The 12,557-nt window shown below is 32.7% G+C and overlaps 1 protein-coding gene across 2 annotated transcripts in view; it reads left to right on the top strand.

The window, feature by feature from the left end:
* Positions 1 to 11,826, top strand: part of PPP4R3B (protein phosphatase 4 regulatory subunit 3B) — a 45,312-nt gene extending 33,486 nt beyond the window's left edge. The window contains exons 10-16 of one of the 2 annotated variants that reach the window (XM_084900804.1): positions 888 to 929; positions 2,553 to 2,711; positions 4,726 to 4,895; positions 6,744 to 6,883; positions 7,218 to 7,381; positions 9,170 to 9,372; positions 10,197 to 11,826. In XM_084900804.1, coding sequence (XP_084756930.1) covers positions 888 to 929; positions 2,553 to 2,711; positions 4,726 to 4,895; positions 6,744 to 6,883; positions 7,218 to 7,381; positions 9,170 to 9,372; positions 10,197 to 10,292 — 974 coding nt within the window. In that variant the 3' untranslated portion in view covers positions 10,293 to 11,826. Of the gene's footprint in view, positions 1 to 887; positions 930 to 2,552; positions 2,712 to 4,725; positions 4,896 to 6,743; positions 6,884 to 7,196; positions 7,382 to 9,169; positions 9,373 to 10,196 lie in introns of both variants that reach the window. The other variant, XM_084900803.1, reaches the window with a different exon arrangement.
* The last annotated feature ends 731 nt before the right edge of the window (positions 11,827 to 12,557 follow it).

Below are 12,557 nucleotides of genomic sequence, written 5' to 3'. Positions count from 1 at the left end.
ACCAATATCCCTGAAGGAATGCTAAATTTGGAGTTTATCACCCCTATGCTCATTTATGTTATTAAGACATGTATAATGTATTACTTCTCATGTTTTCAAACTTGATATGCATTGATTTCTATTGTGTATGTTCTGCAGTGTTTTGTTTTTTTTTTACCCATTGCTTTTTGTTTTTTAATCCTCACTGGAATATATTTTTGGAAGGAGCGGGGAGAGAGAAAAATCAATCAGTAGCCTTTTATTGGTTTCAGAGAGGAAAGAAGAAAGAGAGAGAGAGAAATATTGATGATAAGAATCATTGATCAGCTGCCCCTGCACACCCCACACTGAGGATCAAGATCGCAACCTGGGTATGAGCCCTGACTGGGAATCGAACTGTGACCTCCTGGTTCATAGGTTGACACTCAACCACTGAACCTTGCTGGCTGGGCCCGATCAATTCTCTTTAATCATTGATGTTTCTATATCTCTCTCTCCCTTTCCCTTCTTCTCTCTGAAATCAATAAAAACATTTTTTTTAAATTCAAAGCATAAATCATCTATTATTAACATTTGTGTTATTATAGAACTTAAGAAATATCTATATGGATAGACATTCAGATTGTTGGAGGATGGCCGAGAGAAGCTAAAAGCTGGCATATCAGTCTTATCTCTGGTTGTAATCTCATTTTTTATGAGAACATTTATAATTGTCTTTCAATATCTTGTGTGTAACAAGTTCTGTAAAAAACTGCAGATAGAGGTATAATATTTGACTGAATATAATAACAACTAATTCTTAGTGGTTATTATGTAGGTAAAGGAGATTATGTGCTTTACATATTGTAGTGCCAGGGAAGTGTGAAATATTATTACTGAAGTAACTGATTTAAATTTTTTTTTATTAGATAATATAGTTGGACCTAACAAAAAAAGCATGATTTGTCCTGGTAAGTATATGTTTTTCTTTTATGAATTAATGCAAATAGTAAAATTTTTCCTCCTCAGAGTATAATATACTTATACAAAGCTAATAAGAAAGGCATATGTTCAACAAAAACTGAATCCAAAAAGACACTTTTTTTCTTTATTACAAAGAAAATATTCCACTTTCTCCAATATAAAGAAAATGGAAAACCATTTGGAATTAGGTTTTTGTTTGTTTTTGTAATTTAGAACTTGTTTTTTGATATTTTTTGAGAAGACGTCTGGACATTGGAGATTTAGTTTGTGCTTATTTTTGAAATCTAGTAAACTAAGACCAATTAGTGAGGAATTAGTATTTATAAGAGCCTTATGTTTAAAATTTATTTGTCAATCTGAGTGGAAACACTTGCTTTTACTTGTAATACACATACCAGGCTTGGGCCTGGCAGAATAGAAAATAGCTTGTGTACCCAACATCCTGTCCGTTCTACCAGGTGCATCAAAACTGTAGAAAAACCAGTTTCAAAAGAAACCGTTCAGATATTGGATGAGTAATTTTAATTAATATTGTAGATCATTGTCACAAAATCTTTTATAAGTAAAATTTGGTAATTGAGAAATTAAAATAGTTTAATTGTAAGGGTACTAGTTCAAGTGTTGGTTGTTATACAAATTGGTCCAGAGCAAGTAAGACTTCACTTGATTTAAAGTAGAAAAGATCTTTGAAATACTGGAATTGTATTTTGTATGTTTAATGGTCATTCTGTTATTTAAAAGAATATTAGTTTATTACTAAAAAAAGTAGTTGTACCAAGGTGATGTCAGTTATTTTTTTTTTCTATGAAATTAATGATTCCATAAATTGCTCACAGTTTAATATTTTCTTATCTAAAACTTTTGTAATAGGTGTAGGTAATTACCTATATAAGCCCTTCAATTATATTCAATTTTGATGCTCAGGAAGCAGTTTGAAATCATTCCATGAATGTATAAACCAAAGCCTCTTAAAAATAAAGCTAGTATATTTCAGTAGGCCTCTCATGGGTATTATGGTTTGATGTTAAAAAGATAAGTGTTTAAAAAAAAAACCTGATGTAACATTTTTCACTTGATATTCAAGTAGCCAAAAATGTCCTTTCCTTAAAGATATTTTTAAAGAAAGCATATTAATTTTTCTTGGGAAATTTGCATTGCACTATTTTAGGCAAAAAGTTCGAGGTACATTCTCTTTTACTGTGGACCCTTTTATAGATTTATTAATATTTACTACAGTAGTATGTATTAAAGAAACATTATCAAGAAAAATTTCAGTTCATTGAGGGTTTTATTATCATGTTTGTAAACTTTTATTGAGGGTTTTTTCCCTCTTACCATTATTAAATATTTTATACAGAAATTTGGTGTACATGATTGGCTCTTAATCTCTTATTTGCTAATTACTAGAAAAGTATATAGTAACTAGGTAAAATTGACAATGCTTCTGGAGAGTCTGCCTAATGAAAAAGTAAAAATCTATAGCTTTTTTAATTGATATAAAAATGAGAAGGAAATATAATTTTACTTTTGTTCTAAAATATAGGATGAGCTTTATTTTTATTGAGATGTATTGCAATATTTGATTTTCATGTGATGACTTTTCTTTGTAGATAATTATCAAACAGCACAGCTGCTTGCTTTAATTTTAGAGCTACTCACATTTTGTGTGGAACATCACACATATCACATAAAAAACTATATTATGAACAAGGACTTGCTAAGAAGAGTCTTGGTCTTGATGAATTCAAAGCACACTTTCCTGGCATTGTGTAAGTAACAATTTAAGTGAACGGTCTAATAAAATGTTTTAAGGAACAATATTTTTAATAGAGATAAAAGCCAAAGTTACCCATGTAAATTTATTTTTTAGCAGAATATTTGCTATTAAGATGATTATGAGAAACACTGATCTTGTATTTAATGGATAACAGGAATGGGTCATAGTGCTTCCCCTCCCACATATATTTACTCACATTTAGATTCAATTAGCTTATTAATTGGGATCCCTGTGCAAAGATAGTATTTTACTAATAGAACTAGTCCTACTATCTTTTTTTTATTTTTTTTTTTTTTATTTTATTGATTTTGTACAGAGAGGAAGGGAGAGAGATAGAGAGTTAGAAACATCGATGAGAGAGAGTCATCGATCAGCTGCCTCTTGCATACCCCCTACTGGGGATATGCCTGCAACCAAGGTACATGCCCTTGACCGGAATCGAACCCGGGACCTTTCAGTCCCCAAGCCGACGCTCTATCCATTGAGCCAAACCGGTCCCGGCAGTCCTACTATCTTTTATATCTGCTTCATCAAATTGTCATTTAGTAGGGATTCTATATTTTTGAAATATGGGTCTTGATATATTTTTGTTGTGTAACTCAGGTTATTTATTGAGCTTGTAAAATATTTGCAACGATGTTGATTTTTGGAAAACTGAATTTTTCTTTCCTCTTCATAATTTCATTGCAAATAGAAATAAAGCAGCTTTCTTCTCCTACCAAGTAAAAAGAGTTATATGGGTATTTTCTGAGCATAAAAATTATAGTTTAAACATAAGCATTAACTTAATGTATAGAGAAAGGTTCATCTGCCTAATACTTCTTTTATTTTTAAGGCCTTAAAGTCTTCACTACCTGTACTGTTAACTACCTGTACTGTTTATTTTCCATATTTGTACAAATTTACATAAACATATATTCACACACGGGTTTTTTTTTATTTTCTTTTTACAAAAACGGGCCTATCCTAACACACTTATAAGTCCCTTAATATTACTGTAGGAAAGTGGATATGGTGTGAACCAATTTTTGTTTCCTAAACACAGTTGAGTAATATTTCTTAGGGTGGTTCTTCCACATTTATTTTACCTTTCTCTAATACATGAATTGCAAAATTTTTGAGTATTTTGCCACTCCCAACACGGTAGTAAATCTTTTATGTACTAGTTTATTTTTTCCATAGGATAGATTCCCAATAATGGGGTTGCCAAGACAAAATGTTTATATATTTTAATATGTCCTTTTAAATTTTAATTTAAAATATAGCTTCCAGATTTCTTTCCCAAAGAATAAAGCACTTGACATTCTTCTAGCACTTGAAGTTACTAGGATTTTTTATTTATTTTAATATTTTTATTGATTTTTTTACAGAGAGGAAGAGAGAGGGAGAGAGTTAGAAACATTGCTGAGAGAGAATCATCGATCAGCTGCTTCTTGCACACCCCCTACTGGGGATATGCCCGCAACCAAGGTACATGCCCTTGCCCGGAATCGAACCCGGGACCTTTCAGTCCGCAGGCCAACGCTCTGTCCACTGAGCCAAACCGGTTTCGGCATTACTGTTTTTTGTTTTTAAATGTTATCAAACTAATGATGGAAAATGTGGTATTCCCTTTGTGTGTTAATTTACAATTTTTTGACAAAATTTTTTATGTTTTAGTGCTTTTGTATATTATCTGTTATAACCCCCCTGTTCTGAGTATTACAAACATTTGTGTTTTGAGGGTTTTGTGTGTTTTTTAATATCTTTACTATGGAGCTATCTGCCTGGGTAGTTTATCTATCTTCCAATAGCCAATTATTGGGGTTGTTTTTATTATTAGCTCTGGCTACTAATTTGTACAGGTTTTGAATGATCTTTCCCTATTTTTTTCAAAGCCAAATAATTTTTAGTGCACAATTTTGCTTTTTATTCTAGAAGACTATATACATTATTTTTCTTAAAAATCCTTGTATAATTAATATTAGTAAGACCATTGACTTGTTCCCTGTCTTATTTTTAATTAGGTGCTCTTCGTTTTATGCGGCGGATAATTGGCCTTAAAGATGAATTTTATAATCGTTACATCACGAAGGGAAATCTTTTTGAGCCAGTTATAAATGCTCTTCTGGATAATGGAACTCGGTACAATTTGTTAAATTCAGCTGTTATTGAGTTATTTGAATTTATAAGAGTGGTAAGTTTATATTAAAGAATTCTTAGTAAAGTAGAATTATTATATAGTGTCATTGATATTTTTAAACTGTAAAATTTAGCATAGTCTTTAAAGCCATATTTATTCTATAATCTTAGTTCCATTTTTATTTGCCAAGTGTTTCAGGATGACATTTGGCATATGCGGACATTTTAGTCAAGCATGCCATTCATGTGATCTCTTCGATAGTGATAAAAATGAACAGAAAGATTGAAAATAATTTATTTGTTAGACACTCATATGAGATGCATAAAAATAGGATATTGTGGAGTTTTAAGTTGAAGAGATCAGGGAGTTAGATGGATTACTCCAATGGCCTTATTTTACAGATGAGGGACTTGAGATGCCCAAAGTAATTTACTGATCTATTCAAGAGCATCCATTTAGTTAGAACAGTCAGGGTTTGAAGTTATGTTACAACTCAATTTCAGACAACAAAAGATTTGTGATACCAACAGGGAAAGTGGCCACATGGTTAGAAAGAACTTGAGAGAAAAAAAAAGTTAAAGCTAGAAATTCATTTTCTAGTTTTGTTGCTGATGAATCAGATTTCTATTGATGACATGCTATTTTCACATGGAGATTATTTGAGCAACTGGATTATTTTTCTAATATTGGTCACTTGCTAAGAAGAGTATGATACTCAAAAGGATGAAGAGGATAGAACTACTATCTTTAGTCTTTAGAAAAGAAGAAATATTGGGTTTTTTGTTTTGTTATTTTTCTAAAAATATTGTTTAACTAGCACAAACTCACCAAGTATCTGAACCCGCTTCACAGTACACTTTCTAATGAATCAAATTAACTTTTACACATTTTTTCTTTAAAATTTTTAATGAGATACTAATAAATCATAGGGTTGACATACCCATTCCTATTCCTGTGGTTGATTTTGTCTTTCTGAAAATACAAATGGTTGATAAATGTACATTGAATCCTAAAATTTATCTTTTTGTTGAGTGTAAACACAGATCTTTTTACCTAGATTTCTAATTTTTCTTCTTTGCCTTTTTTTTTTTTTTTTTTTTTTTTTAGCTGTCCAGGAAAACTCATTTAAAGACTTAAAATCCTTTATGCAATCAGATTATGGTATATCATTTAAAGAAGTGGCCTTGTATTTCTTGTTAGAGTATTAATGTCCTGAATCACAACTTTACTTATTTTAAGTAATGAGCCTGCTTTGTACCCATTCATTGCAATGATCATTTAGAAAGGTTCATTTGGAACTTAGAAATTGTCACTATCAGTTTCACGTATATTATACCATTGGAAGGAAGACTGGGAATAAACTAGTATTCAACTTAATAGTTTATTCGATCTGTATAGGTAATGTAGTCTAAGGTATCTTATGTGTATAATTTAGGTAAGGCTTATCAATTTTGATAAATGAGAAGTCCTTAAGTAATACCTAACATTTATTGAAAATGTAATTTCAAAATTTGCTCTTGATCAGGCCATTCAACTTCTCTCAGAGCCTCAACTTTCCTTTTCTGTAAAATCGGTATAATAGAGCTTATTACGTGAAAGTGCTTTTTAAATTGCAAAGTGCTACATAAGTATGAAAAATGAACAGAAAGCATAAATTAAACCCGTTTACTTTTGAAATGTTCTTTATAATCCCCCAGAAGGGCTCCAGTGAATTGCTTCTCCTTTTTTCCAAGTTTTCTGTGGAGTCCTGGCTCATGTATAAAGAAACTAGAACATTTATTTTTGGAAGGTGATTTTGAAAAATCTTTTTTGATCAGTTTTGGAATTATTTTTAAAATTTTTAAGTCTTTCTCATAACAAGCATTGTATTATATTTGAAATCTAAATTTTGTGCTTATACAGGAAGATATCAAGTCTCTTACTTCACATATAGTTGAAAATTTTTATAAAGCACTTGAATCGATTGAATATGTTCAGACATTCAAAGGATTGAAGACTAAATATGAGCAAGAAAAAGACAGACAAAATCAGAAACTGAACAGGTATTGTTTAAGTATATTGCATTTATAGCATATCAATTTATGTCCAAAATCATATATAGTTGGATTTGAAATTTACCCAGGAATTTTCGTTCCATCATTAGATAGGACAGGATTATATGTAGGAGAGTAGATATCCTCCCTATCTCAAAATTTTTATATAAAAAATTATTGCTCCATATTGTAACTCAAGATAAATTTTAATTAATAAATATTAACCAACTAAAGTTATTTCAGCTCTTCTAGATTATACATAATATCAGTTTTAATCATACGAATTTTGTCATTCTCAATATTTATGGTATGTTTCTTACAGTGTACCATCTATATTGCGTAGTAACAGATTTCGCAGAGATCCAAAAGCCTTGGAAGAGGATGAAGAAATGTGGTTTAATGAAGATGAAGAGGAGGAAGGAAAAGCAGTTGTGGCACCAGTGGAAAAATCGAAGCCAGAAGATGATTTTCCAGATAGTTATGAAAAATTTATGGAGACTAAGAAAGGTATTAAAATTTTGAATTTTTAAATAGTGCACCCTCTTATAAATAACACAGAAATTATTCATTTGCTTGTAAAAGTCAGTCCTTATTTATAAAGCATAAAAGACAGTTTATGCTGAATCACAATTTTCAAATTATGCACTTTTTCTAAATTTGGGATTTTTTTTATGGTTTTCTGAAGCTTGCCGTTTTATGACAGTCTTTACTTGCTATTTAGAAATTGCATTGCCTTCTTATGCTTTGCCTTCTGTGAACAGTCTTGGCTGCTTTTCTGTTCTGAATCTCCAATAACAACAGACACATACAGATCCATAGAAACTTTACAGAGCTCTCCACCCTTCACTGCCAAGGAAACTAAGCTTGAAGTCACTTTGCTCTTCGAAATTTTAAAATCATTAAAAAAGTTTCTTTTTATTATTTTTTTATTGTGGTGACATTGGTTAATAAAATTATATAGCTATTAGGTGTACAGTTCTATAATACATCATCGGTATGTTGCATTATGTGTTCCCCACCCCGTCAAGTCTCCTTCCATCACCATGTATCTCCTCTATACCCTCTTCTACTTCCCCCCATGCAGGTTTCATAAAGATAAAATATCAAGAGAAATAAAAGTAAAATTTCCCATCTTTCCAGAGAATTTATCACTTTTAATTCTCTGTCCTGAGAAATTGCCATTATTGGAGTACTGTTCTGCATATGTCATCTAAATGTTTAATAAAAATTTATATCTTAAAAGGAAAAAGCATTTTCTAGACTTTTTATAAGTTTGTGATTTTGAATGTGAGGTTTCTAAAGGTATTTCTTATTTGTTAGGTTTCACTGAGTTATTACATTTTCCCCTAAAATTTCCTCTCAGCCACATTCATTCTCCACTCATTAATACCATGAGTTCCACTTATTTTAGGCTGCAGGGGTAAATAGCATATTAAAATGTCCAAAGGAATAGGTACCTTTTAGTAGCCAGATTCTTCTACCTTTACTCATAGGCACTGTGCTGAAAACTTGAAGTACTCTGTCCAGTTAAGAATCCTATATAATAAAAGCTAATATGCAAATTGTCCCCTCAACTGGGAGTTCAACGGGGAGGGTGTGGGAGAGGGGGTACCAGCCACTCACAGCTCCTCCCCCAACTGGTCGCACTCCCCTTTGAGGCCCCCCACACACACACATACCCTGATCGGGTGCGGGGCTGGCCATCCAACCAACTGCAGCCCCTACCCCCAGCCAGCCTGTCCCAATCAGCCCCGATGGCAGTGGGGTGGCCAGATCCCACCCATGCATGAATTCTTGCACTGGGCCTCTAGTCATATAAGAAATGTAGTACCAACTAGGTGTTAAAAGGATGGTAGATACCTATCTCATAAAAGAAACCCACACAGGAACCTAGTATTGTCAGGAAATAAGACTGATAGACGTGATCATATCATTTTCTTTAGGCATTTGAAATACTAACTTGTGGGAAAGGTTTTTAGGTATTTACAACAGAAGTATAGAGTCAGGGAGTGAGACAGTCAAGCAATTAATGAGTCTTTGGAAGTGTCCTGTATCCGGCGGTGTAGAATTCTAGCATAGGATGGCTGATTTGTTATATGATTCTTAAGGTCCTTTCTAATCCTGAGATTTCTAAGATTCCAACTAATAAAGACATCTCTATACATATCATACTCTTCTACTCTTTTAGCTCTTACAAAGACAGTGCTTTCTAAGTTTTTAAATTACTGTTCTTTTGGGATGCTTTGACTTAGCAATATTTACTGATATAAGTTCAAAATTTTACTTTTGTTTTAGCAAAAGAAAGTGAAGACAAGGAAAACCTTCCGAAAAGGACATCTTCTGGTAGCTTCAAATTTACTTTCTCCCACTCGGCCAGTGCTGCTAATGGTGCCAACAGTACAAACAGTAAATCTGTAATGGCACAGGCACCACCAGCAAGTTCCAATGGATCCTCTTCCAAGACAGCAACCTTGCCTTCATCAGTAACAGCCACCAAGGTATGTGAACCTTCTCTGCACATAAACTTTTCTTTTTCTCATCTGTAAAAATTATGTTTAGTGAAGAAAATTTGGATAATAAAAATAATCTCAAAGAAAATGTTGCACAAGTCATCAGATAATATGACTGCTAACATGTGATTGATTTTTCTTTAGGTATATGGGTTTATCTGACATATACTAGTAATTGAGATCTTTCTATAAACAGTTTTCTATCCTGACTTTATGTCTTTACTGTAATAATTTGTTATTAAAACATTGTTGATGACTATAGAATTTCATTTTACTTATCTGCATCATCATATTTGTAAACATCCGCTCCCTCCAGTGATATTTCAGATGTCTTGCCTTTTAAAAGTTAGTTTATGTTTTCTTGATATGAATGAATCTTTAGTTAAGGATATTACCTTTCGTCATTAGCATAGCAAATATATTTCCTTTTGGTTACTTTTTTATGAACAAGTTTAAGTTTTATATGAAACTTTTTTTACTTACATTTTTATTATATGTAACCATCCTTTCCCCAAAATGGGAAAGAGAAATCAGCTTAAAATAAAAAGGCATAAACATAGGGCAACTGTTAGTAAAAGGGTAAAAAGACAAGACGCGGGAAATGCCATAGTAGAAAACCTAAAATGAGCTGAAATCCATTTGGCTCAGTGGATAGAGTGCCTCAGGTTCGATTCCGGTCAAGGGCATGTACCTTGAGTGCAGGCATATCCCCAGTAGGGGGTGTGCAAGAGGCAGCTGATCGATGTTTCTCTCTCATTGATGTTTCTAACTCTCTATCTCCCTTCTTCTCTATATTTTCTATTTTCCAATAGGGAAGTTTGGTTGGTTTAGTGGATTATCCAGATGATGAAGAGGAAGAGGAAGAAGAAGAAACATCTCCCAGGAAAAGACCTCGCCTTGGCTCATAAAATATTTACTGGGGACCTTCAACATGTGGTCTCCCTAAAATGCTGCAACTGTTCATGAGCTGAAAATCTGAATCAGAAAGCTTTCTCACTTGAACTTACAAAAATACAAGGAGTAGCAACAGACATTCGGTGTATCAGCAAGGAGAGTTTACTTCTGTAAAAAAAAAAAAAAAAAAAAAAAGACAGGCTTCCCAGGAATTTGATTGCTTGCTAGTAATTAAGGGGTTTGCCTTATAGGCTGACCAAAAAAAAAGGTTAATAGCCAGAACCTGGGGCCAGGAAGCTCTCAGGTTTGGGGATGGTTTGTGGGGCGGGACAAGGTTGATAAAATAACACAGGGTTGCTCCAGGGGGGCATCGATGTAGAAACAATTATAAAACTTCATTTGAAAACCCAACTTGTATTATGGTGCTGGCCATGTTCTATTAATCAGTTGCCTCTTTTTAAAAGAAGTTTTTATGGAAAACAGATTCAACTATCATTTTAAAAAAATGAATCTGTTGAGACCATTTCTCTGAAGATTTAACAGAAAGTCAGCCTTTCCATGTAGTTGGAGGGAAGTACACCCTGTATTACAGCACATGTTGAGTTTTCTACACCAGGAATTTTCGTATGTATTTTGATGAAAACAAGCTGGATTCAAAATGGACAGTTTTGTAAATGTAACTTGAAAATCAGCACTTTCTGAGATAACAGATGCCAAGAATCAGTACAATAATATTCCAAAATGATTTTCTCCGGAAATGGAAGTAGATTGAATAAAAGGTTTTTAACTGCCTACCAGTACAGTCTTTTGTGGAAGACACTTTAAAGTTACCTTCTGCTTTGTTAGTAAATGGTCTCTCCAGAGCTGCAGGCAATTTTTAAAGTGTAATTTATAAAGACTGACATACAAAGAACAGTGCTGAATTAAGCAGAACTTAATTATCTAGAGACCATTTTGATCCAAGAAGTTACTTCATTGTCAGAGTCAGTATGCAACACATGAAGCTTTTCCATAAACAAACAAGGGTGTAATATGAAAGCTGCTTTTTTAAAAAGAGTAAAAGCACATTCCATGTACGTAAATGATTTTAAAATAAGTTGAGGCAAACGAGGTTTTTATTTTTAGAACAAGCAAGTTAACTGTAAATATTTTAATGTTAGTTTGCTCATTTATGATCTGAGATAATACTGAGGAAAAACATCCCCCAAACTACAATTTAATGCATTGGGGGGGAGGGGTAAAAATAGCAATTCCAGCTGCAATCTTTAGGTCACCTCTGTAATGTGTTATGGGTCCATTTTTCTTGGAATAGTTTAAACTAAAGCAGTTTTCCCTGTTTTGGAGATTTTGTAGTTAATTTTAATTTTTGGCTATTGTTTGGAAAAGATGGGCTGTCTGTGTAGATATGAAGTATAGTTTTTCCATAAAACAGATGTTTATTTTGTATTAAAAATACCACTGTACTTGTTTTACACCATTTGTATACATGTGGTGATATTAATGCTGAACTGTACAATTCAGGAATTAAAATGTGACCCTGTAATTCTATGATTGTTGTTTTTGTTTGATTTGTAAATATGAGTTAACTCCATTTGAAATATGTCCGTTTTACAATTATCTTTTGAAAGGTAATAAATTATCCATATTTATTATAAACCACTAGGTCGCACAACAATCTGAATGAAAGAATTCTAAACAAACAAGGGTCAGCTGCACTTTAAATATCACCCACTCTACTTATAGAAGGTGTGCTTCGGGCAAATATAGTCCCAGCACCAATGCGTCACAACACGGGCATTACAAAACCCTTCTTTGATTATAGGTACACATAATGAAAAAGACCTTCCACCTCATAAGGCAAGTGACTTAAGATCATTTAAACCATGATCAGATTACCATATGAATATATTTTCTTTCAAACAAGTTTACACTTGACTTTTCCTGATTAAGTAATTTTAAGTTCCAGTAGGAACTATTATCTTTATAGCTTATGAAGAGTTTAATTTTCCTTTCTGAAGAACTGCCATGAGTCCTAGACATTTAAATCATCATTGTCATAAAAACCTTTTCCTATAGCACAAATGTGAATTTTTTTAATTACAGGTTAACACTTTCCTTGGTTCATATGCTCATCTACAATGATATAAGAACAAGACTTAAAACAGCTCTTAAAAGAATAACTGTTAAGAAGATACACGTTAGCTGCTCTTAAATGATTACCCTCAGGCAGATCAGGGTTTGTCTGCCATTACTTTCACTCAGTGAAGCTAGCCAAAGCC

The sequence above is a fragment of the Pipistrellus hanaki genome (assembly GCF_964339955.1).
Source record: "Pipistrellus hanaki genome assembly, chromosome: 12".
Taxonomy (NCBI): Eukaryota; Metazoa; Chordata; class Mammalia; order Chiroptera; family Vespertilionidae; genus Pipistrellus; species Pipistrellus hanaki.
The sequence above is the reverse complement of the archived record's forward strand: the minus strand, read 5'-3'. Positions and strand labels throughout refer to the sequence as shown.